Below are 27,839 nucleotides of genomic sequence, written 5' to 3'. Positions count from 1 at the left end.
TGTTAACAATTGGCATAGTGAATTGTGTAGGCCTCTCGAAATATGTGCCGAAAACTGTTCAGATCGGACCATGGTTAGGTTAGGTAAGAGTGGCAGTCCTTTACCGCCTCATTTAGACAATTTTAAGTCCTATGTGATACCACAGTAATGACAGACCAACGCTTCTGACGGGAATCGAAACCACGACCCCTGCACTGGTAATCTAAGCAAGCTACCAAGCCATATTTGGATACAGCCCCCATATAGACCGATCCCCCGACTTACTGTCTTTAACCCATAAAAGTCCCGTTTATAACCAGATTTTGCTGAAATTTTAAAAAGTTGTTTTAGAATCCTCATCGAAATTGCTGAGTTAAATCTTGATCGGACATTATTTCGATTTAACTGTCCTTTTTTGTCCTAATTTACTATCAAGGGTATACTAATCTTGTTATTCCGTTTGTAACAGCTCGAAATAACGGTCTGCGTCCTATAATTTTATTTATTCTTGGTCATCTAGTTGATCTGTTGGTGTTCAATCGCAGATCCGTCTGCAAAACAGGATTCGAAGGAATAAAATTTTGCACAGTTCCTTTTTATTAATGTAGTTTTTTGCGAATTGCAAATAGGTGATTTCGAAATATACAAAGATCTTCTGCCCCTAGAAGCCTCCAACATCCAGGTTGCTGGGAATGGCAAATATGCACCGAGAAAACAGATTAGTTGCCTCAACCAATTTTTTTGCCCACCGCAACTTTGCTGTTGTGACAACGATGGTGTTAAGGTTATTGTCTAGTTTATGTCATGCTACCAAAAATAAAAATTGCTTTAAGCGTGCGTTGGTTTTTGGGATGCCCTGCGCTTATTCGTTCCATTCTCCTTGCTCTTCCCTCGAGTTTTTCTCTATCAAGTTATTACGCTTTAAAATTTTTACTATTAGTTTTGTCGGTGGTCGAGAGGAGATTTAAACTCATGATGTCCTGTTTGGCAGTCTTTCACGCATCCTCTAGCCTACCGACATCATTTTCTTAGTGATGATATAGGGCAATAAGCATTACTGTACAGTAATAAGTTTCTCAATTTAATTAAAAAAGTGTAGAAATCATTTTTGAAGCCGAAGTATTTAGTCAAAATATGCACCTTATATGCACCTTGGAAACTATATTTATATTTTTTTAGATATAACTTTCATATATGCTCATTCTTCAACCGAATTATTTATTGACAAAAAGTAGTAGTGGACATATCCTGTGTTGTAGAGTATCTTCGCCCAGTTTGGCCTTTTTTAACAGTTGATTGCATACTTATCCATATATAGAAACAAAGAATATATTAATTTGACTTATCCATTAAAGGTGAATTCAGCTTTTGCACAAAATTCCTGAATTCAACTTCTTTAAATATTGGCTTTTAAAAATTAAAAAATTAGTGAAAGTTTATTGTATAACATATGCTAATTTTATTACCTTGAATTTGATAAATATGGTCGTTTTGGAGTTACCAAAAATAGTGATTAAATGTATACAAATTTTGTTTAATTAAATAAAATTTTTCTAAGCTTCTTTTTAAAAGTTGCTAGACGTTGAAATAAATATGTATGTACATTAAGTAGTTGAGTGCTTTAACATGCTCTACTTAGCGTTGATGGAAAAATTACATACTAGCTAGACCACTTCTATAACCGTTCAATAATTTTTTAGCTCTCGATGCTCGATGCAGTTTTACCCATTTTCCTTTCTTTTTGTTCTGTAATATGTATTGCACTTTTTCGATGTGACTATCCAGTTTTTCATGTTTCCTTTTTTTCATTTTCCTTTTCTTCATGACCAAATCGGTTCTATTGTTTGCTATATCTAGAAATGCGTAATATAATTGCAACATCCCGACTTTAAGTGAATGTGTTTTTCGACCATTATTTCCATTGCTGCTCACTGTCTCTCGGTTTTTTGCTGCTCATTTTCTCAACCTGAAATTTGTGTTTGGTGCGTGTGAAGTCATCGTCAAAACAAGCTGTAGCTTCGACAACATTCAATATCTGGCATCTGTGGCTTAATTTGGTTTCTATCTTCTGCACGTTTCATCTCCCAACTTTCGGTTGCATCATTTCAAACGAGGCTTAAAAAGTAACACGAATGACTGTAATACCATATGATTGTGAAGAGAAAAGGCATTTAAAAACAGTTAAATAGACAAAAAAGACAGTAGACGACGAAGAAAGATGTTTAAGTTCAACTTGTTTGCTTTTTTCAGGCCTTAATGAAATGCTCACATACTTTTGACATACATACATACTTGTAGGCACACATTGTGAGCGATTTTAAACTTTTTCAAATGGTCTATAAATTGGATTTTTGGAATGTTAAACGGAAGAAGGAAGTATAGCAGAGTGAGTTTTGAAGGATGTCAAATTATTTGTCACATGGCGACACATATAACATTTTTCAAATTGCTGTGGACAATTGGGTCAATTGATGTATTATTTAAGCTTTAAGTAGTTTTAAATACCAAAATGGTTCATTACAATCGAAATGCATTAACAGCAAAACTAAACTATACTCTCGCTCTTAGAGTTTCTCTCTCTGTTTGTAAGTTGGCACTGCTTCTGAATGTAGGCTCACTAATATTTGGTATTTATGCAGGTATTCTCATACGCTGGTTTATGGATTAGAAAGCCTTTCTATCCCTTTGCCCCCAGTGTATTGTATTTGTTGTTTAGTGCTTTGAGAAAGTTTTCATATGTAACTGTTTTTGCCAATACCAATACCAGCTTTTACACATGGTGATCAACACACATTTACAAACAAACACAAAATACACTTTCAGCATATTGCTAAAATAAGCTAAATAATATTTAAAAGCAATTAATAATGCTTATTATGCTATGGTCAGGTGTTTTTCCCTTTTGGTGCTGTAAAAGCTCTTAACCGTTTTGCTAACAAATTATGTTTAATATATGAGTGTTTTGCTCATTTTATTGGTACGAAAACATTTAAACTTGTTAGAAAGTCATTAACCCTTTGAGCTGTGTAATTTGTACGAAACCTGTGTTGGTGTTTATGAATGAATGAATAGCAAATATCAGGTAAATATGTACATCTATGTATGTTTGTTCATATATTTTCTGTGGTTGCTGGTTTTGAAGTGGTTTTTTTGAGAAAATAAATAAAAGTATGTTTGTGGTATGTTAAAATTTCCTTTAGCTACTTGTTGCAGTTTAAGCGAAATTTGACATGTTTTGAGAATTGTTTCCGGATGTTGTCCTCTTTGTGTAGATTTAAAAATTTCATTAAATTATTGTTACAGAATAAACTTTCGATTAGCGTTACATTGCGAACTAGCAAAACTTAAAATTCAGTTTAGGCCCTACAAGACAATGGAAAAACTAGCAAATATGTTCAAACTGTAAGAACTACGGTTGACAAATGACAACATTATTGCAAATTACCCAAAATCTGACGAATATATATATGGGAGCTATATCTAATTCTGAACCGATTTGTCGTCGTCGAGGAAAGCGTTGTGCAAAATTTTGGCAAGATTGGTCAAACTATGCGCTTGCAGTCGCTCTAGGAGTGAAAATCGAGCAATATATGTATATGAGAGCTATATCTAAATCTGAATCGATTTCTATAAAATACACCAGTAATGTCGAGGGTCATAAGAAAATCCTTCCTGCCGAATTTCGAGAGAATCGGTTAACAAATGACCATTTTATTGCATTATACATATATATATACACATATATATGGGAGCTATAACTAAATCTGAACTGATTTCGAAAAAAACTTCTCAAATACTGTGACAGTCATCGAGGAACGAAGTACGTTGTACGAAGTTTTGCGAAGATGGGTCAATGAATGGGCTTGCAGTGGCTCTGCGACCTGTAACTTTGTACACAAATTAACACGGACAGAAGAACAGACAGACGGACATAGCTAACTCGAATCGGAAAGTGATTCTGAGTCGATCGGTATACTTATCAATGGGTCTATCTCTCTTCCTACTGGGTGTTGCAAACAAGTACACTAAGTTATAACACCCTGTACCCCAGTAGTGGTGTAGGGTATAAATAGATATAAATTACAATTTGTGTGGTCGCCCTGGTTGTCGAGTTGGTAGCGTGCTCGGATTACCATAGCGAGGGACGTGGGTTCGATTTCCACTAGAGGTCTGGTCTGTCACTACTATGGTATCACTCTAACCGAATCTAACCTATCCTAGGGCTGCGAACTTGTCTAGATATCGGCCTATGCTTTAAATTTTTAAATTTGTTCTTTCTTAAAAATTTAAATATCTTTACCAGCCTTTTTAAGCATACCCTTTAAATCTACAGTGATGGTACCGTAACGAGGGAACAAATCCTCCGATGGGAATCTAATTTTCGACCACCTTGTAGGAAGCCCGAGCTTGGTGCTAATTCAGGTACCTGTTATTTTTCTTCAGAGCGGAATTACATGCATTCACCACATTTAAGCAATACATTGTTACATGCCACTTAAGTTTTAGCGCTTTGTAGCACATTGCTAGTAACGCAAACAGTAGCTGCTGCAAACATGAACATATTATGAGCAAACATTTTCATGGACAAACAGAGTGTTTAAAGTGAAGTGCTAGACCATCTTCCTACTTGGCAAATGCAAGAAGTTCCTTTTTCTTCTTATAAATTTCAATTTAAAATTACAATTTGTATAGGAAACTATTCATACCAAAAATGTGTTATTTATTTTATGTGATTTTTATTATTGTTGTATTTGCTTTTGGTAGCGACTGTTATTTTAACACAAAACCATCGAAGCGTAACTCATTTATTGTGTCTATTTGGTCTATATGTTATACGAAAGTCCATAGTATACATTTTTGGAGTTGTGAGCCAAAAAAGTGGAAAGAAAAAAATTATTTTAATGGGTTACTATTTTTCCAATGTACATTGGATGGACAACAAAAATAAAATACTTGCATGTTGTCTGCCGCCAAATAAAATGTATGTATGTAATTATAATACATAAACTAGGAAAAAACATTTTTATGCGAAATAGATTTTGAGGTCAATGTGGTATGAGTAATAATTAGTCTTTGTGAAAAGTTTGCACGTTTTCATAGTGTAAAATTCTTACATAGAAACGAATTATTGAAAATTGAATGTAATGGTTCAAGTTCGTTACACAGTAAAATATTAAACTTCAAGTAGATTAATACTACACTATCTTCGATTTAACATCAACTCAATAAGCCATAAACAATTTCAAAATTTCACGAAAGTTTGAACTTAATTATGTGCAAATAACAATTGCCTAGATATTGTTAGCCTTTTAACGTCGTTTTTGTTTTAATTTTTCTTTTAATTCTTCTTGTAAAGTAGATGCAAGTTATTTTATTATTTATTTTAAGAACAAAGCAGTGATTGCGGTTTTGCTAGACATGTAAACGACCTTGCGCTGTGAATACCTATGGCAAGGTTCTTTCCAGATTCTTTGAAGCAACAAAGACGTATGTTAAGTATTAATTATCATTTCCATTTACTACTTCTTTGTGACTGCTGATCACAAGTTGTTTTTGAATCTCAATTTAATCTACTTCTTTGTCCAGCCAATCCAACTTGTGTCACGATCTAATCGACAGTAATGCATTGTCATTAAAATCAAAACTCGACTAGTCTATAAGCCTTTATGGCCAGAATACAATTTATTTGTTGAACACTTTAATGGTGGCTAAACTAAAAAAAACAAATTCCTTCTGTTATAGCAATGTTGTTGAAATGGTCAATAAACTTGTCAACATGTTTAAGGTGATCTTGGAACAGCTAGTACAAAGCTAAATACCATATTTAACAAATTTAGACGCTTGTGACTTTGTGCGTTAATAAATGAATGCATGAATGTACTTCGACTCCGAATCTTATTTGCTTTTTGCAGAATAATTTTACACAATTTTTGTTATCATTTTACAAACAATACAAGGCCATGTCAAGGCGGCAAGGCCACCACCATTGGCCATAAGCTTTTCGTTTATTTATCTCACATATGGAGATGAGATTCTCGACGCCTATATACTCTTAACTGCTTGTTAACTGCCATGTTGTAGATGAGGCGAGAAGAGAAAAATCAAGTTCATAATTATTTTGAGTATGAAGAAGGTGCCTTATGTGGCAAGTCATCTATTGCAGACTTCTGGGTAATGTTCGCGAGTCATCATTAAGCCCAACAAACAATTGTTTGTGGAGCATATAAAAAACAGTTATAAGAGAGACCATAATAACAATTTGCAAATAAAGATATACATCCAGAAAAATAAGTTTGTTGATACCAGCAAACACTGTCTGCTGATTTCTAATTAAACGTTTTTAAACTATGAAGGAAACCCTTTAGAATTTGTGAACATGATAGTTAAGGTATTTCTATATGTCAATGTGCAAAGGCATTAATGTTTTGTTTAAAAACATAAATTTGATTCAGTAAATATTTTGCCTGTTGTTATTTAAAATCATTGAAAATTATTAAATTATACAAAATTTGTTGAAGTTGCATTTTAAAAACTGTTTAAAGTAAAATAAAAGATATGATATCAAGTTTTTATAGTATTTGAAATTTTACCATCTGAAGCCAGCAGAAAATGTTTGCTGCTTTAGTAAAAAATTACTGCTTTCCCAATTCCAGCGATTTTTTGTTGTTTTGGCAAAAAATTTTGCTGTGTTTACTAACAAATGTTTCGTTGCCAAACACCATAATGGTGGTCCAAAAAAAATCCACAATAGAACTGAAAATTATTAAGGCCGTAGAGGTAATCAAATGACTAAAGATCTGAAAATATCCCGTGAAAGCATCCAACATACATTTATTGAAAGGACTTCAAGGTAAAGCCTTGAGCAATAGAGCAATTCGTAAACTCCTAAATAAAACATAGTTTCCATCTAAAGTGATGCCAAGGGCGGCTGTGTCCGCCGATGGTTGTTCTCCAATTGCTTTCATGAATCCTTGCGTCAAAATAAATGCGACTTAATAATGGAAAAAATTTTGGAAACTGCTGTGGAAACGTGTAAACCAACAATTGCTATAAAATCATGTCCCGCATTTAATATTGTATGTCTGCTGTCTAATTCGCTAGTTGTCGATTCGATGGACTCTTATATTCTTATTAAAAAAAATCCCAGTATGGAGCGCTGAAAAAATCCATTGTATGAGATTTGGCCAAAATACTGGCAGATTCCTTTTGTGCCTTCTACACTTTTGTTATTCGAACCAATAAAAATGTGTTGTCATTTGCTTTGGTAGTGCTTCTTGTCAGCTACCCTGTATATCTTCCTCTGAAGTAGAGGTGTGCGCGTGTGTCATGAGTTGTCATGCGTGACTCACACGATTCGTGGGTGAGATCCAAATTTAACCACGTGATCGTGCGTGACTGTGATTGAATTAAAATTCTTCGTGCGTGAGTGTGAGCGAGTGTAATCATGCGACACTTATTGCGACTCACGAGAAAAATCACCACTCAGTTTCTTATGATTCATAATAAAATCACGGCTTAAGCTAAGTATTCTGTTCAGCTTTTCAGGCGGAATGCTGTCAAACTCCATATAAAAAAACGTTGGCGAAAAGCCGGAGGAAGATAGGTGAAAAAGTAGTACTCTGTTTATAGTGAGGAAAATGGCAAAAAGAAATTTTAGTGGCAACGCTTGACATCATAATCGGCATCATTTTTGTTTTATTGATTTCAATGATTCGTTTTTTCTTTTTGTTATTTTATTTATTTACGAAAAAAATAATGAAACCATAAGTGCAGACAAAAACCATATTTTGGTATGAAAATAAAAACATAACTGTAAAATTCCGCGCGTGGAACAATTAAAGATTTCCCCGACTATTCCGAAAGCAGAATGGAATAACAACCCTTACAGTTAAAAAAAACACAATTTTTTTAATGCGCCTCAAATCAAACTGTATTTCAATATACCAATTCAGAACCACTGACACTATTGGAAAAAGTAGAAGCACTATGGAAGAAGTAGAAACAAATTCTGTCTTCAGATGCCTAAAAACAAATAAGTAGTTATGCAGTGGTGATACAGTTTATAAATTCATATTCGTACCTTAAAACACCGTATGATTTGAGACGCATGGAAACAATTGTTTTTCGCTTCATGAGTCGACATAAAAAAGTCGAGTCGAGTGAGTGTGCACATTTCTACTCTGAAAAAGGTCCATTATTGTAGGAAAGAGAGGGAATGGGAAGCCCTTCCCCCTATATTCTTCTGCCACTTGTGAATCGAAGCTGGCTTTGTTTTGTTAAATATTCTCGTCTCGCACATATATTTAATAAATTATTTAATGGCATCACTTATGGGAAATTCCACGAAATTTTAATAAAATTGGAAGTTGCAATAAATGTATACCTAATGGTGGGCTTAGAAGTGAAAGCATTTATTTCATAAAAAAAAACTTAATTAAATTCGTTCCAAAAATGCTCGATTTTATGTCATATTGACATCATTGTTTCTCAAAAATGGTTGAATTCTTTGATTGCTGGTATTGATAGTTTCAAAATAATGGTGTTTAGGTTTGAAAAATGTGCTTGCATAAGTTGAGTTTTTAGATACTAGACATTGCAATCACTTTTATCTTGAGGTTCAGTTATAAAATGCTAGTTACAAAAAAAGAAACAACGTCTTCTTTCAAACGAACTACTTTGAATTTTTTTGACAAATTTCAGGAAATAATCTTTTTAAAGAACTTTAGATTAACTATGAAAAAGTCTGTTTTTAGTATGTAACGCCCTTACATTTAGCAAAATATGAACATAGAGTGCAGAAGTTTATTCAGACTATCATATAGGGCTCTGAAAAAGGCATTCTAAATAAATAAATGCGAAATAAGGAAAAAACGGTATTTAATAACCTCAAGCAGTTCGATCAAGGGATAGATCATCATAACTTCTATATCTAACTATAATCACGTCTAACCATATTCGCCAAGGAAGTAGAAAAGTCTGTTACAATTCAATCCTAAAATTTTACTGAAATCAGATAAATTAAACTCTTTATGAGTTCAAAACCCATACTTAAAGGATCGGACCATATATCAGCTATGTCCAAATAGGGTCCGATCTAGCCAATATACTGTCCAAGTACGTAGTGGTCTTTTACAAACTATTTTAGATAATTTCTCCGTAAAATATGATTTTTATAAGCTCTAGTTAGTATGTATGGCGATGGCTCTCTGTAGGGAGGTCTATATGAAGATATAGTCCGATCAAATATTTTTCAAAAGAATCTGCTTAATCTGTCTAATTACATTGTGTTGACGAAAAACCAACTTTAAATCAAAATCTATGTCCTTTATGATATAAAGATAAATATCAGCATTGCCACAAAAGATCAGCGTTGCCACACGAAAATTTTAAACTAAATCAAAATACACACAATCTTCTTGTAACCGTTATTATTTATCCAAATTTTGTTAACATTTGTGAACAAAAAAAGTTTTTTTTTCGGAGATATTGGTCTCTTACTATTCCAAAACTACTCACTATTCAATATTTTGTCAATTTCGGAAAATGAGAAATTCGGAAACCTCAAATGCGCAGATCGGTTTATATGGTAGCTATATTTTTATATAATCTGATATTGACAATTTTTAATCCGAATATCTGGAGACCCATTGCAACTCATTGTTTTTCGCGATTACAAATATCAATGATAAAATAATACTTTTATTAAAATTTAACCATATGTTGGGGTTGGTATGCAAAGCACCTTGATCCATTTCTGCTGATGATGATTCTGGCGAATCAGAAATCGCGATACAGAAAGCCGGTCAAATGATTTTGTTCACCATCACACGTTTTGCCTTACTTTTGAAAGTTCTTAACGGTGATAGCGACTTTTCGACTTATGTTGCAAAAAGTCGACTTTTCGACTTTATCAAAGTAGACTTTTGCAAAAGTAGACGTTTCAACTTTTATTTGTGTACTTGAAATAAAGTTTGAAATGGTCTATATTACCTAGAGGACTTTCAACTAGTGTTACTCTGAATGTTAAAACTCAAGTAGAACATCACATTTTATTGCACATATGAGCAACGAACTTTTATTCTTTATCACTTCCTCTATAAAACCCCAAAAGAAACACAAACGTATCTCTATTCTATCCAATTTTATGTATTCGACATTATCAAATTCCATTTTTGAAAAATGAAATTAAACATGAAAACAAAACGCCTTCACTAAATCGGAGTCTATTCTAAATTTCATCTAGACTTCGCTAAATTCGGTGCAATAATCTCGATTTGTGAAATAGAGAAACTATAAAATATTGTTCGATTCGTCCATGGATTGAAATATACTTTTACCATGCCGAGAAAATGTCGCTTGCTAAATTTTAGACCAATATCTCTGTGCAGCTATTTTTTCCCTGTGCAACTTTCTTTTCAACTATTCGACTTCAAAATCGGTTATTCGCCTTTTTAATCATTGAAAGTCGACTTCGACTTTTTCACACAAAAAATCGACTAATCGATTAGTCGAAAGTCGACTTTGGGATTCCTATTCTTTGAATAGAAAGCATTGAACGAAATGGTCTATAGCCGGACAATATCCTTCAATGGAATCTAATTAATTTTACCATTAGTAACAAGGGAATGTCCTACTGAATTAAATTAGATATTTTTTGCTTTTAAATCTATTATCTAAAGAAGTAATTGGCGAAAAATATCGCGAAAAGCGAAGTTAGTACCAGCCTCTACAGCGAAATCGGATAATAAATACGGCTGTTATGGGATTAAGACCTTAAATCGGCAGAACGGCACAGACACACGGACATCGTTAAATCGTCTTAGAATTTAACGACTATCAAGAATATAGGCATATATTAAATATGTACTGGCGCAAATGGATATTTTCATGTGTTGCAAACGGAATGACTAAATGAATATGCCCCCTATCCTATGGTAATGGGTGTAAAAATACAATTTCTATAAAAATCTACCAAAATCGAAATGGACCGTCCATCCGCCCAAAACCTTAAAATTTAAAGTAAAATTTACCAAATTTTGTAGAGAAATCCCAAAACGGCAACGCTGTAAAAGATGATCTGTAACGCCCGTAACATTTAAGTGTAAAATTGCACAAAGTTCATGTAGATTGAGGCTTTCAAATATATGTTTTAAGAGGATTTCAGTAAAACTAGAAAACTCGTTATAATGGAATTGTCCATATATGTATGTTGCCAGACGTAAGTCAATTTTTTTATTACTTTTAATGAAATGACAAGGTCGTCGCATTGCACTAAAGCAAAACATACACATTAATTGAATTTACAGTTAAACATTTATTGAAAAATGCTACCCTTTTTAAAAATATTACATAGACGGTTAAAAATTATTTATTTATTAAATAGCATTGTAATGTAGGTTTTTCTTTTAAACACTTTTTTCATGCTTCTTTTTTTTACTTTTGCAGCCAAATGAATCCGGGTTTGTGTTATTGGGTGATCTCTCGGTGGAAACATCAACCGACATGGATTATGATGATTTTTCAATGTGCCCTCCTTCACCATGTGATGTTGAATTTGTTAATGCTAATATTGTGATTGATGGTAAATCAAGTATTCGACAGAAATCCAAAGATGCAACGGTAAGCGAAACTAAAACTACAGTTATGTTTATTTATTTTGTATTTAGAAATTGAGTTTATGAGATGTTAAATGAAAAATCCTAGAGGATGAATTTATATCCTATAAAACAGCTTATTCTTCGGATTTCTGAGAATGGCAATTAATACTTCGATATAGTACATAAAGGGTCCAACTGAATTTAAAACAATCCACCGATTTCACCTCTTGGGCCTAACTTAACGCGTTTCCTTGTTTTATTTACTATTAAAAAAAGAATTTTAAGTATTTCTTTATTGACTGACCATATCTATTTATGCATAACTTGATAATACGCTCGTTGTCAATTTTTATACCCTCCACCATAGGAGAGGGGTATACTAATTTCGTCATTCTGTTTGTAACACCCCGAAATATGCGTCCAAGACGCCATAAAGTATATATATTCTTGATCGGCATGTCATTTTAAGTTGATATAGCCATGTCCGTCCGTCCGTCTGTCTGTTGAAAAAGAAAACCACGCTAACTTTCGAAGGAGTAAAGCTAGCTGCTTGAAATTTCGCACAAATACTTTTTATTAGTGTAGGCCGGTTGGGATTGTAAATGGGCCAAATTGGTCCAAGTTTTGATATAACTGCCATATAAACCTATCTTGGGTCTTGACTTCTTGAGCCTCTAGAGGGCGCAATTCTCGTCCGATTTGACTAAAATTTTGCACGTGGTGGTTTGGTATCACTTCCAACAACAGTGCTAAGTATGGTTCAAATCGGTTCATAACATGATATAGTTGCCATATAAACCGATCTGGGGTCTTGAATTCTTCAGCTTTTAGAGGACGCAATTCTTATCCGATTTAGCTGTGATTTTGCACGTGATGTTTTGATATCACTTCCAACAACTGTGCCAAGTATGTTTCAAATCTCTCCATAACCAGATATAGCTGCCATATAAACCGATCTGGGATCTTGGCTTCTTGAGCCTCTAGATGGCGCAATTCTCATCCGATATGAATCGATCTAGAGCTTGATATAGCTCCCACGTAAACTGCTCCCGATTTTGTACTACAAGGCGCAATTCTTATCCGAATGAACTGAAATATTACACAATGACTTCTACAATGTTTAGCATTCAATTCATTTTTGGTCCGAATCGCACTATAGTTAGATAAAGTTCCAATAGCATAACAGTTCTTATTCATTATTTTTTGTTCGTCTAAAAAGAGATACCGCGCAATGAACTCGGCAAATGCGATCCATGGTGGAGGGTATAAAAGATTCGGCCTGGCGGAACATAGCACGCTCTTACTTGTTTTTTCTAAATTTATATACACTTACTTTCATTTGGTTGATCGTGACTAGAATTTAAATATGAACGTCATAGCAAATGAAAAATATTCACTAAGAATATGGAATTCTCTAAGCAACTATATACAGAATTTGCCAATGATATATTTGTTTACCTTTGTTTATTTTTTAAACAGATAATAAACAAAAAACCTGCATAATTCGAGTATTACTCCATAAGACATTTCCGTTTTTTTGCTTAGAATTCTAATTGTTATATTCCACAAGTATATAAAATGGCCAATGCAAGTCACCACAGTAAGGTTAATCTTGTTTGCCTCAGACGCTCAAGGAATCGAAATCTGAAAACGGTTTATATAGGAGCTATATTAAGTCTTGGAAATATTCGGATCCTACATTAGAACACATTTAAGAAAAATTAATAAAAATTATGCTTAAGCTCAGAAAATCAAAGTCAAATATCGGATTGAGTGTTTGAAGCATACCATAAGCATAGATGGTGGCAGTTCCAAAAGAACTTACCCTCTAGATCAAAACAGAAGAGACAGACAGGCATTGCATAAATGACCTAGAATATTAAGGCGATCAAGATTTTATATACTTTATAAGCTCCTAGAGGGATTTTTGTTTTCTTTTTACAAACAGAATGTTAAAGTTAGTGTATCATTCTATGCTGTGAATTGAGAACTAGCAAAGAAATTGTATATAGTGTTGTTTTTATTTCTCTATGAAAATCGATAACTTTTGATGTTTTAATAACAACATTTGCCATGAAACTCAATAAGTGTGTAAAGTTCAATTGTTTACAATTTGATAAAATCCTAAGTTTATTTGCTATAAGTTGGCTTATCGCAACTCTGTTGAAGTTAACCCAATTTTGGCATAGACTTTTAAAATTCAGCATTATGGTAACATCACCGACCATGCACCATCACCACACGTTTGGTGCGTGAATTGGGTTCATTATCATTTAACACATTTATTTTTAAAAATGAAAACAAAATTTGCATAAATAGTATAGCAACATAAACTGACATGTAGACCATATATGGAAAGATGTTGGGCGGTGGGTATTACATCACAGATTCGTATGTTCGTTCAACCAGTAAAAGTAAACAAAGTAAATAGCAAAAAACTAGCCGTAAAGTTTTAAAATTCCACAAATGTTTTAAACTCTAAATTTGGGTTGACAACTTGTACCGGTCGTTTAGGTTTTTTTTTCATGCATTTTTTACCAACCACCATAGGTTGGGGTGTATATGAAACTATGTTTGTAAAACCTTGAAATATTGATATGCGACCCCATAGTCTATATATATTATTGATCGATTTAACATTCTAAGTCGATTTTGCCATGTCCGTCCACCTTCTCGTCTGTCGAAATCACGATAGTGGTCGAACCTTCAAATAAGTTTGTGTAAATTTTCAGCAGAATCCAGGGTGGTGGGTTCCTAGAATTTGGCCCGGCCGAAATTGGCACTTTTTTACTTGTATTTGGTTGAACATTTTTTTCCTTGAATTTAGTTTATATAGTATTCTTATATATCATTGGTTACTAAATTTATAAATTCTTGTATTCTATTCCAGTTCCACGTACAATTTAATGATACTCTTACATCCACATTTGAATATCCCTCCGAAGCGTCGCTGATCGTGGAAGATTCATTCACAGCCCTGGGCAATGAATATCCTGTGCCGGGCGATTCAGAATTCAACCAAGCATTTCAAAATTTAGTCCTAGAGAACTCTATTATGCCACCCTTGCACCATGTTGCCGATGAGATTATCCAACTGCCAACAACAACTGATAGTAGCACACCTGCCAATACAACACCAACCAAAAATATTTTAGGCAATTTGCCATTAGGTGAGTAAATATTTCCTTGGTTTAGATTCCGTCGTTTTATTCGTTATTCTCTTTCTTGTATTACCTTGTATGTGGTTTTGGGTCACTGTTACTACTACTTTTATATTTAATCATTTATTTTTCAACCAAAAACATATTCCTATTTTCAAAAAAGAAAAATAATAATATAGTAGTCCTTGTTTTTTTCAAATTAATGGTTCAATTGTGACTTTTTTATTATGCTTTGGTTTAAAAAAAGAGCTTTATTTTTTGTTCTAAACCTGTATTAACAATTTCGGAACTTACTTATGTAAAACAAGGAACAAAACTACTAACCACACCATACTTCCTTTTCTTATTTGGCAAAATTGTTTTTTTTTCTTAAGTTTAACCCTATTCAAATCGGATCTGTAACAGCGAATTGTTCATTGGCAAAATAACAACAATATATGAAATATTTTATGTTTTATAGCTGTTATTGAACCATCGTCGTCCTCTTGTTGTCGTGATAGTTCTCCCACGCCCTGTTGTCAATATTTCCAAACATGTCCGCCGGTTGTTGAGAAATCCTTTAAAGACATACTCAAAGCATGTTCATCGCATTTTCGTAAATTAACTAGAAATTTGAACATCAGGTTCGTTGAAATTCTCCCCAAACTGATCCACACTTGCGTTTTCAGAACTTCCAAAAATACCCCTCCTTTCTCAGAGTAAAACGGGATTGCGATAGTTAATTTCATCGCTTTTATTCACACATCATTTGCGCAAATCTTCTGATTCATGTTCATTATACATACATTTTCTTTCTGTTTTCTGTGTGCATTAGAAGAATTTTCTTCAACTTTATGGAAAAGTAAAAGTTTTACTGTTAGTTGCCGACAAAGCTGAATTCGGCAAAAACAAACTAGTTTTAAGATCATAGTGCAGAGGAAATAACTGAGTGGAAAAATATTCATTGTTGTCACTTACGTTTAGAGCTAGTCTCGTAAAATTTCCCATACTTAAGACTAGGAGGTTACATTCTATCCTAGGTAAGTTACGGTGTTTTCGAATATGCAATAGATCTGTTACCGTTACATTAAAGCCGAATAAATATAAATAAAGTTCATCAATAAGAGTTAAAATTGAGTTCTTTTGAAACAAAACAGTTTTATCTTCAGCTCGAAACCGTCCCAAAATTATAGATGTTTTAATAACGTCGACCCTGTAGCCGTTTGATAACATGCTCGGCTTATCAGTGCAGTTGTACTATTCACAAGTTTGGATTAAATAGGCGTCACAATACAGATTTCTAAGTAAGACCGATCTACAAATATCTATGTTAGCAAATATAATAGTTCCATTTAGATGTCAATTAAATTATTTTTATTGTCTAAAGAAGGAAGATATATAACCAACCTTCCAACAAGGTATCTTAACACTTAACATATTAGTATTTAAAATTTGAGAACAATTCCTCCAAAACGATTTCAACTGGAATACTTTCAATTTGTTTGAGAAATGTTTGCAACCTCTTGATATCACAAGTTTATATAAATAATCACCCACACTATCGGCTTTCTCTCATCTTGGTGCCAATATACCCTATCAACATCTCACAACAACAACCAATCATGTAATATTTCACACAACATGATCTCCCCATGAAGCACGTAAAGGCAAACCAGCAAAATGTCCCGATATTCAAGTTGTACATTGAAATCTTCCTCTTCATGATACCCCAACCCAGCAAACTCAATGAGACACAGTTGCAAATTTGAAAACAAATATCCCAATACAATTTTTCCAGATTGCCAAGATTCAGAGAGGGATACGATATTAACAATAGTAACCATTGCAGACAAGAAAGAAACGCAAGACATTCAACCACAGGAAATTCAGAGTCCAACAGTATACAACGACAAAATATTGAACACAAACAACACCAACAACAACCCCAGCATGAGCAACAGTTCCGACTCTCAAGAGTTACCAAAATCATTGGAAATACGAAAATCGCGAAAAGATTTGAAACTGCCACTGTTGGAACTGCAAAAGCAGACAGCCAGGCCAAAGAAACCTCCGGTGCCAGTGAAAAATTGCCAGATGATGACATGGACACAGTCATATTTAAAAGCAAATATAGACCACAAAGCAACAGGGTTAATAGATTCCGGGAAACAGATCAAGAGGCCCACAATGAATATAGCAAAACCCCTACATCAACAATACACCAAATTGCCTGAAGATGCCAAAGAATGTAAAGATTTCAAAGGAAATCCCCAACTGACTTCAAAAAAAGAAGAAAGGAAAACATACCAAGGATTTGAAAAAGAGCATAAAGTACCCCGCATACTAAACAAACCACAATACTCCTGTTTTCTACAACAGCCAGAGACAGTTCGACCCATTCAGCGATCTCGTTCGAATGAATTCCGCAGGCCTGTTGTATCAAATCTAGTAACACCACCTGTTTTTCGGTCTCATTCCATGAAAAATTTGGAGAAACCCTATCCACAGCAATCTTCAAATTCTGAAACTAGTTCGGTTGTTGGGCCTTCTCTATACTTAAATCCCAATGTAAATTCACCTAAAAGATATCTTTTAAACCCTGATAATAGCCAAGCTATTAGCCTCGCTAAACTAAAGATTCCGATTTCCACTTGCACTTCTGCTGATTCTAGAATAAACGAACCGTTCATATTGTCCCTTAACTACCCAAATGAAAAGTGTAGTGCAACTGAAGACTCTTCCACTTCAGAACAATTGGATAACACTATTGAATCTGAAATGCCTATATTAATAGAAACTAAAACCTTATCACTACCCAAGCTACTCGAAGATTCAGATCTTCGTTCCAATAAATATGACATAACAATAAATACTGAACAATACTCTAGTTCACTTGGTGAACTAACAGGTCATTGTGTAAAATTATCCCAGGATCTGTCTTATTCCGTACCGAATTTAAATGAATCCCCTCTAAATAGTAAACACTCGGACAACGTTTGTACATACGGTCTAGCAAATAAAAGCCATATCGTCCCTTCAAATAGAGGCAATTCTTGTCTTTCAAAAGAATATGAATATGATAAAAATTCGCAGGCAATATCCAAATCTTTGCCGGATTTAAATAATTCCTCAGAAGCTAATGAGAATTTCTACACTTTCATGGCAAAGAACATCAAGAAAGTTGACCAAATGTACAATAAGGAGATCATACATACCACAGCATCTCTACTTAATCTAGCTGAAAATCCAAAGATGATAGATGAAATGCCCAAAGATTTTTGTAAGCCTCAGAAAGAAATCTTCCATGACAGTACCAATGTTTCAAGTAATGGTTCAATAGAAAATTTCCAAACAGGTGCTCACCTTTTGGAGGCACCAAAAAAATGTTTATTCACTGATATTGATAGTTCTTGTATTCCAATCACGAAAAAAACACCTTCATCGCCTGTATTAAATTTGTCAATGGATTCTCTGGATATGTACGAGAAAGATGTAGACCAGAACCTCTCTCCTAGTTGCGAATTTCCTATTAAAGAAAAAACAAAAATTACTTTTTCTTTAGATGCAGAAAGCAAATCTGTTTCCATAACAGAGCTAAGTCTGGCAACTATTTTAGATAAACCACTTTTCTATGCCGATAAGCGTAGTTTAGAAGACTCTTATACCATGAATTCTCAGCTACACTCCGACAAAGAAGAAATTGCTTTAAATGGGCATAATACGTTGGAGAGTTCACATGTAGATTATAATACAATGAGCTCTGCAGACGAAATAGTTTTAAAAGAACACCCGATAATAAATGGCTTAACGGACAATTCCAGAATATTAGGGGAAGAATCTGTAAGTAAAGACAACATTTTGAATATATCAAAGGATTTGGATTTTGTACCTAAGGACACTACGAAAACTGCAAATAATTCTATTGCTAACGAATTTGTTTATGATGAAGAACAAACCTTGGAAAACTTTACTGCTGTTGCCATTTGTTCCAATGTCTTACATAAAGCCATTCCTCCCGAAATTCATAACTTCGAATTAGATTTAAATAAGAGTTCAAGTACAATCACTAAAGAATGTAATGAAAAAATTCTAACACACATTTTGGAACCTGAAGGCAAAGACATTTCTAAGAAAGTTATACATGACATTTTAAAAATAGAAAACTCTATTAAGTCTTCTAATATGTACAAATATGATGAGGTTAATAAAGTTTTAGCCACCCCAAAAACTTTTAAAGTTAGGACTACAGACAAATTTAGCATTTTTTCAAATCCACCTTTAAAAGACTCTCTCGTATATTCCACATACGAAACTGGAAAGAAGTGCGATCGAAATGTATCAAAATCGTTTAAAAATGCTCTTACATTGTATGAAAGCTTTAATGATAAACAGAACCAATCTATAAAAGTTAAGCAAAAATACATCACTGGCTTAAAAAGGTCGACTAGTATGGTGGAAGATTCAGTGAAAAATTTAAATATTAAGGAAAATTTTATCGCCCAGCAAAAAGAAAATTTTAGCGAATTTAAAAATTCAGCTTTGGTAAATACGACTGGTAAAAGCGATGTTGATTTAAATAGTAAAGCAATTTATAATTCTAATATTTTGGAAACTTGTGAAAATGGTAAATCATGTAAAATATCTTTGGAGCCTCCAACAAATAATAATTCAATCCAATTACAATCATCATCAAACGTTTCGTGTATCGATTGTCCTAAATCTGAAATGCCAGCTGAATTGAGTATTTCTCATAATAGGTCTAAAATAATTTCTACGGAATTTTCTAGCGATGCTGTTGCCTCTTTTATTGATTCAAATATACAGTTAGCTCGATCGGTTGAGGATGAAACATCTACTATAAGTTATACAACCTTGGAAATTAATGAACCTATCCATACTAATATAAACAAATCACAATTATATAATACATTAGATGAAAACGGTTCTCGGGGACTACATAAAACACCTACACTTTCGGTAAAGGTTTCTCCAAATTCAACATTCACCCATGATAAAATGTTAAGTACTAACATTTCTCCCCAGGTTGAGGGTGTTTCGACCAAACCATTGCCAAATGTTGTAAAGACCGAATATTCATTTTCTCCAACTTCTCGTTCTTCCCGTTTCTCTAATTCTTCTTCTTCTTCTAATACCATCATCACCATGACTAAAAATAATAATGTCCCAGAAATGGGCAAGGAGCAGAATCAAAATGAGATACGCTCTGCGAAAAAGGCACCAAAAGTACCACCTCGTTTCTTAGCCACAAAGTCTATATCAACAAGCATTAAGACATCGAACAACTCTATCAACTATAACAACAACAACAAAACGACCAAGACGCCGACCACCTCCACCACCATCAGCTACTCCTCCACTTATTCTCCCTCTGCATCCAATAGTTTTAAAGCCTCTTCTTATACACTTAATGCAACTTCTACTACTACTTCTTCTTCTACCACCACCACCAAACACTGTGCTCCTCCTGTGCGTAGACGTATACCTGGCAGCACGCTGTACTATGTTTGAAAAATGTGTGTTTTAAGCAGCCAACGATATATCTACTTCTACTACTACCATATATATAGTCCACCGCCACCACCACTACCTATCTACCATCTATACTTTATATGTTTATATATGTAACCACTGTCTATGTATGTATTTGTCTGTTTCTTCCATGATTTACCGTTATATCTCTGTATGTGTAATTTGATTAAATATTTATTAGGATAGCATTTGTTGTTGTAATACATAATAAATTGTTTACCCGCAAAAGTGTTAAATGGTTAATGGGGTAGGCTTGGTATCGTGTCCTTTAAATGAAGTTGCTTCTGCTATTGTAGTACATATAGGCTAACCCTCGAAATAATTGACAATTGGAGTAGATCAATTTGATAGAACGCTCAGGTGGTTGGGAATAACAAGAAATTTTACCATATTGAAGAAAATAAATTTTTTATTTTTTTTTTTCGTAAGGTTTTTTTTGCTTATCCAAGAAAATCCCTTAATATTATCCAAAAGTTACAATTAAAATAAATAAACTATATTTCAACCATTTGGTATTATGGTCTAATGTTTCGATTTACTATCGTAGATTTTCCATTTGGTATTGTGCAAGGTTAATCTAATTCGCAAACCAGAGCTATTTGAACAGTAACAAAACGAGAAAAAGTTGCAATATTCAAATACGAAAACCCGAGCACAATACACATACATCCATTCCTATGATACATGGGGAACAAATTTCTAGTAAGCCGAATTTTTTTCAGAGACCTTTTATACACAAAATCATTACGGACTTAGTTCGACAGAGCCCAACATTGGCTACCTACCAACATAGATTATGCTAGAAGTATAATATTAATTCAAACTAACAGTTAAAGGACATTAAAGAAAAGAAAACGATTACAAAGCAAATATTAAAATGATCTTGAAAAAAAATTAATGATGTATGTTCCTAGAGGCACAGGATCTAAGTGGATTAGACTTGAAGTGGTTTTTTGTGTGCATAAGTGTTCTTCACCCACCAAAATTATAATGAGGACATATCTATTTATGGACCTAACTGGGGAAAATTTGGTTGGTACCTTATGTACCAAAATTCAGGCAGACGGACATGGCTGGGTCAACTTAGAATGTCAGGACTATAAAGTATATATGTATATATTACATAGGATCTATATTTCGGAGTGTTACGGTTGACAATACTAGTATACCCTAAACCCATGGTGTTGGGCAGGATTCACTAATAGAAGGTTAAGTCACTTCCAAAAACATAAAGTGGATAGGCCCCATGAACATCATTGCAAATGCAAATTTGCCCATGAACATTCCATTAAGGAACTGGGGCAAACTTCTCACAAATCAATGAGTGCTTTCCGATTCAATTTTAAGCTCAATGATTTGGGACCTCCTTTTTATAGCCGAGTCCGAACGGCGTGCCGCAGAGCGACACCTCTTTGGGGAGAAGTTTTTACATGGCAAAGTACCTCACAAATGTCTTTGGGGAGAAGTTTTTACATGGCAAAGCACCTCACAAATGTCGCCAGCATTAGGAGGGGATAACCACCGCAGAAAAATTTGCTGATGTTTCTGCCAGGATTCGAACCCAGGCGTTCAGCGTCATAGGCGGACATGCGAACCTCTGCGCAACGATGGCCTCCCATGAACATCATTAAGGATGTAAAATCTGCCGATTGAAAGTGTCATCAAATAGAAGAAAACTTAAACAGAGAATGAGTGTAAAAAGAGAACAAGTTGACATCCTCAATGCCAAGTACTGCCAGAAATTTGTAAAATTTTATGTCGGCTGATCGCATGGCTTAACCTTATTCATTGAATCCTGGGTTTTGGGCATAAAAATTGGAACATATGAAGACAAAAAATATATAGAGACCAGCTATAGAGTAAATTTATGTTGATACCAAATTAGTTTAATTTTCACCAGATATGCCTTAAATAGGTAAAATATATCTGATTGGACCTGTTGAGACCCTTTAAAATCCAAACAAATAAATAAAATATATGTTTGATATTATGCTTTGATAGATTAATTGATTACGTTTTTTTGGTGAATTTTCAGAGATTTTTATTAGCTCTAACTAAAGTACTTTGTTAAATCTATTTCCATCAACAGGGTTATTAATGTACAATATTTGCCAGTTTTTGTACCCAGCATATATATTTTTTTAATCCTGTTTGATGCTCTCCTCTAATGTATTTGTGTGTGATTATCTTTTGTGTTTGTCCTTATGAAATAAACTAATGAAATGGGAAGTTCATCGGAACATGTTTAATCTTACCTAAACATTTGACATTATTTTCTTTTTATTCTTGATTTTCTTTTTCTTTAATTCCAGATGTTGTCTAAACATCCATAACTCCCCACTACAACAAAATTTGTTCAATATCAAGTAGATGCTATTGTGCCTAAAATTTTACGAAAGAAATCCATTACCAATATAATCGATCGATCCAAACAAATCAGACAAACTTAAATGCCAAAAACACACACATTTATCCCTGAAAAGCCAAACTTAGACCAACATCACATTAAAAAAAAAAATCCCAAAAAGGTTGCAGCTCTTATAGCCACCTATTTTTACAATTGTGGTATGCCATGGAACTAATTGCTCAAATAATTTTCGTTTCTTCATAACTCACATATGTTTTAACATTCATCTATTAAACAAAAACAAAATGGACTAATCATACTCAATTAATTTTTGTTTGGTACCTCATTATCACACAAATAAATATTTTATGTAATAACTTCCTTGTAAATGATTAAAAACTTTAACGTTTAACATAAAAAAAATATTAAAGGTAACTAATTCTTTTAACAAATTATTCTGTTTATACAATATCTGTGCCTAAGTAGTTTCTTTTAGATTTATTTATTTATTTTCTTATTATATAGTTTACAATATGTTTTTCTTTTTAGAAAAGAGAAAAGGAGTTTTTTCTGTTAAATTTATTAATTAACTATGTATGTAGCTTGATACCATTAATCTACAGTATGCTATTGATAGCCTGGGAAAACAATGACTACCTCACCTTTTCAAAAAGATGAGAACCTAATGTGGAACTGAGTGCCAGTGTTGTACATGCAAACAATAGGTGTGCGACATGGGCAATTTTGCATATTTTTGGAAGTCCTCACAGCGAAAATTGTTGCTTCAAACGTTCAGTTTGTAACATTCTCAGTTTCCAATTTGTGACCATCAATTGTAGGACATTCTTCGGGTCTTAGCTAAAAGCATCAGATTGAATGTAGCTGGATACATACCAGGAAGGACATTACATCATCCTTGGAATGTGGCAAGTCTTGAAGGTTTGTCTGGTCAAAAACACTCAAGGATTCTCTGGCCCACTTGTCAAATTACAAAAATCTCCTCAAACTACTAGAAATTAAATTTTTTATAATTTAACATCGTAATTGGCATACTATGAATATTTTAAATCAATTTGTTTCATATAAAATTTGAATTTCTCTGACTCTTGCTTGCAAAACAACTAAGAAAAAGCCTTGAAATATATTTGGTTATGAGGTTTTAAAGTTAGACTCCTTTTCCCTAAAAAAGAGAATTTGCTTTGTTCGAATTTATGTCATTTTCTGGTATTTAATTGCACGAGTTCTTTTATTTTTAACAAATGCTACAATGTGTGTGTGTGCTAAGTTTATGAGATAAAGTTAAAATGCCTATAAAAGTTGCTAATGAAACTTATTTATTTCTTCTTATTCCTCTTTGTTTTTTGGGTAATTTTTTAGGTTCAGCACCACTTGGTTTCTACACGCCTATGAAAGCACCCATTGATAAACTCTTTCAATTGGGTGTAACCCGTGCCCCATCGTTAGAACCCACTACCAATGGAGGGAGCAGTAATCTACTAATAAATGGTATGGGAAGCAGTGGTGGCAGTATTGTATGCATCTCCAAAGGCCTGATAGAGGACGATGATAGCGGCGAACAGGAACCGGAAAGTTTGCAATATATAAAACCGGCAGATGATGATGATCTCAATATGGCCTACAGCGAGGGTACACAGAAAACTGATTTGTTATACTAAGCAAAGCAAATGTGTTGGGGAATTATGTCGAGTTCTATATTCGTTTTTATTTGAAGGCGCTGGTGCGCATTTCCCTTAAGCCTAGGAATCCTTGGCTTAGGCTTTAAATTACTAATATCAAAGTGAAACTTGTTGTTTAGAAAGACGGACTGTCGAACCTCCATACGAAGTTTTGAATGAGAGCATATTTGAAAAAAAATAAAGTAAATTTGTATTAATTCATAAGGACCTTTTTATAGGTCTCAAACAATGTTATTTAATTTTTATTAAAATTTCAATGTATTATTATCGCTTTTTGTGATGTTCTCGCGCTATCTTTGTAATAATCCCTATTGAAATGTGAATGAGTGTTCCCGAGTTCTAGTAAGAATCCGCCGCTCTCTTCAATATTGTATTTTTTATTTAGAAGAAGTATCTTCAGCTAGTTATTAAAAAAACAAATAAAATATTTCCATAATATATCTAGAGCTTAATTTAAATAATTTTTGTATACATTATTTTACATATATATAAATATATTTAAATATACATATACATACATGTAGTATTTTCTATTTTGTAGTTTAAAAAGAGTGAAGTTTTTAAAAGCCGAAATTCATTAGTTTTAAACAATTACAATTTTTGCTATCATTTATGCGATTCTTTTTAACCTCTAAGTTTTATCTAATAAGTCTTATTTATTAAAATTTTCAATAAAAATATACCCTATAAATGGAAAACCAATTATTATTGAATATTGATCCAATAACTGATTTTATGATCTACATGATGAGCTAAATAAACTTAAACATTCTAAAAATTATATGCATTTATTTATAAAAACAAATATAAAAATAAAACACATTTTATGACATTTAGAAATGTTTACGCAAGCAATACCATTGTACAATTTCTCTTTAAACGGTTAATGGGTTTATTTAATGCAAAATGAATCTGTTAAAATCTTGGAGCATATTATAATCAATTGGTAAAGAAATTGTTCAAATCGATTCAAACATTATTTGTTTTGTGAATATATTGAGCCCTAAATGCCTAGAATATGTAAAACCATGTGGGGGAATTCCTGGGGCCGAATAACTGCAGCATACGTAACGATTAAAATCGTTCGAAATATCTCTATTGTGATTTATTTAGTTTTTTTTTTTTATTGAACAAGAACTTTTAAACATTAAGAACGCCTACGTTTCAATCGGTCATAATTTATAAAAAAATAACATTTAAATGTAATTAACAGTGGTATAAAATCCATTTAATGCAACAAACTTTTGAAAAAAAACCCACATATGCGCCCAGTTGTGGATCGAAATTGCCACATTTCCCTATCCATTATCTCTTTAAATTTTACACTAATAATGGACACAGCTATAATTTTGGGCTGGATGGACATCATTCAATTTGTTAAAAGGCTTCTCTCGTAATATATGATTGACTGCATGGTACAATTAAGTGGTAGGGTCATTAGCACAACAACAAAAATCTACCCCCAACGAAACTACTTTGAGTGGCAAATGCCGTAAATTGAAAAGTCAAGTGGTTTCAGAAATAAACTTTGTTTTACAACTTATGTTCCACATTGTTCCACATATGTTCATTGCAGCAGCTAGTGTTCAGGTACAGAAAACTCGACAAATGAAGTTGTAATTTTACCTCAAGTCGGTTGTTCTGCATTGGAAGGTAAGTGCAAAATTTGCAGAATTAAGAATTATTTGGAAAATCTTGATCAATGAAAACATTGTATACTTCCAGATGCCAAGAGGATTTATCGGGTTCTTAAGTGTTTTGATGGAATCATTCTTATCGGAGAGCTACGATGAAACCAACACCGTTACTTTGAATTTGTTAAGGAGTGAAGATGCTGCCATTGATTGGGTCTTGCTGGGGAGTTAAACAAGTGACCCAAGGGATTAGAAAAAAATAGTACAAATTAGTCTGCCAATTGTGAACGGATACAGATATCTTCAATGATAACAAAGTGTCCGTAGCCACCACATGACATGGTGTCAAAGAGAAAGATGCTCAGTATGCTTTGACATTTCATCATGAATAGACTTACTAACGAGCAACGCTTGCAAATCATTGAATTTTATTACCAAAATCAGTGTTCGGTTCGAAATGTGTTCATTCACCGTAACGTTGCGTCCAACAGCATCTTTGAAAAAATACGGTCCAATGATTCCACCAGCGTACAAACCACACCAAACAGTGCATTTTTCGGGATGCATGGGCAGTTCTTGAACGGCTTCTGGTTGCTCTTCACTCCAAATGCGGCAATTTTGCTTATTTACGTAGCCATTCAACCAGAAATGAGCCTCATCGCTGAACAAAATTTGTCAAAATTTGAACACATTTACAACAAGAAGGGCGGGAGTAGTCCCTCAGCGTCTTGGCTACTGATGAGAAAAGGGAGATCGGTCCGTACGACTCCCCCTTGCTCGTGTCCTTTTCAGGTTTCAGTAGTTGGATCAGACTCCATTTTCCAAACATCGAGTACTATAATAGTGTTCAGATAGGTTGAGGACAGTTGTAAGCTAATTGACTCCAGGCAGATCCAAATTCTTCAGCATCAGTGTAGAAATTCTTTCTGGAACCAGCGCATTGCGCGACTTGACACCACAGATAACATTCCTAGCTGCGTTCACGGTTGTTGTTGTTGAAGCTTTGTGTTGTACACTGAAAGACTCCATCGGGTCAATGCGGTACGTACAACCGGCTGCCGGCTGCACGGTTATTTGTGATGGCTATCCAGCGGCACGGAGATCACGGGTCAATAAATTGACGTTTATTTGTAGAAAATATCTCATACGTATCGCCAGCATTTATTTTATTTAAAAAAATTTGTTTTCCAAGTAAGCAATAAAAGCCAACCAAAACAAAAATCAGCTGTTTTTCTGCAAATTCTCACTGGGAGTCGTTCGCGTACTTTTGCTTGGAAAATTTTTAAAGAGAGTAAAATGGCTCTTACTCTCCGTCAAATTTTTACTGACAAATTTTGAATGGAAAACTACGCGAACAGACCTATTATTATGTATTGTCACAGCGATACCCAAAATGAAAATGTGACTGTGTGTGTGAAATACTCTCATTAAATATTTTTAATTCTCTCAATATGTAAAAAATATTTTTTTGACTAAATGTTTAGTCATTTACAATAATAAACATAAGAATCAGAAATCTGAAATACTTTTGTATACCTTTGAAGCGTTAAATCAATAAAAATTAATGTTTTTAAAATAAAAACAGAAAAACGATCAGTATAACCCTGTCCATATAAACTTTACCGCAAAAGAATGGGCATCGTTGATTTTTAATCATATAGTATTAGTGAAATAGGAATTTTGTGCAAATAATCCTTCGTACATATTATCTCGTTTGGTCACTTTAGAAAGAAGTTTGAATTTTTAACTGTTTATTAATTTATCTGCTAAGAAAAATCGAGAGTTAAAAGTCCAATTCAACTATCTCTTTAACTCTCTCTCTCTCTCTCTCTCTCTCTCATACATTACTCGCACTTGGCTTGTTTACTTTATCTTGATGTTTAAATAACAGAGAA

General features: G+C 33.6%; 1 protein-coding gene across 6 annotated transcripts in view; it reads left to right on the top strand.

The window, feature by feature from the left end:
* Positions 1-24,888, top strand: part of LOC106092935 (serine-rich adhesin for platelets) — a 95,546-nt gene extending 70,658 nt beyond the window's left edge. For 2 of the 6 annotated variants that reach the window (XM_059368166.1, XM_059368165.1), the window contains exons 3-6: positions 11,425-11,598; positions 14,467-14,746; positions 16,515-20,373; positions 23,991-24,081. In XM_059368166.1, coding sequence (XP_059224149.1) covers positions 11,425-11,598; positions 14,467-14,746; positions 16,515-20,245 — 4,185 coding nt within the window. In that variant the 3' untranslated portion in view covers positions 20,246-20,373; positions 23,991-24,081. Of the gene's footprint in view, positions 1-11,424; positions 11,599-14,466; positions 14,747-15,197; positions 15,361-16,514; positions 20,374-22,578; positions 22,707-23,990 lie in introns of those variants that run through there. The other 4 variants (XM_059368168.1, XM_059368167.1, XM_059368169.1 and 1 more) reach the window with 4 other exon arrangements.
* Positions 24,889-27,839: the final 2,951 nt, after the last annotated feature.

The sequence above is a fragment of the Stomoxys calcitrans genome, chromosome 4, assembly GCF_963082655.1.
Source record: "Stomoxys calcitrans chromosome 4, idStoCalc2.1, whole genome shotgun sequence".
In the NCBI taxonomy this organism is placed as follows: domain Eukaryota; kingdom Metazoa; phylum Arthropoda; class Insecta; order Diptera; family Muscidae; genus Stomoxys; species Stomoxys calcitrans.
This window is presented reverse-complemented; position numbering and strand designations above follow the sequence as displayed.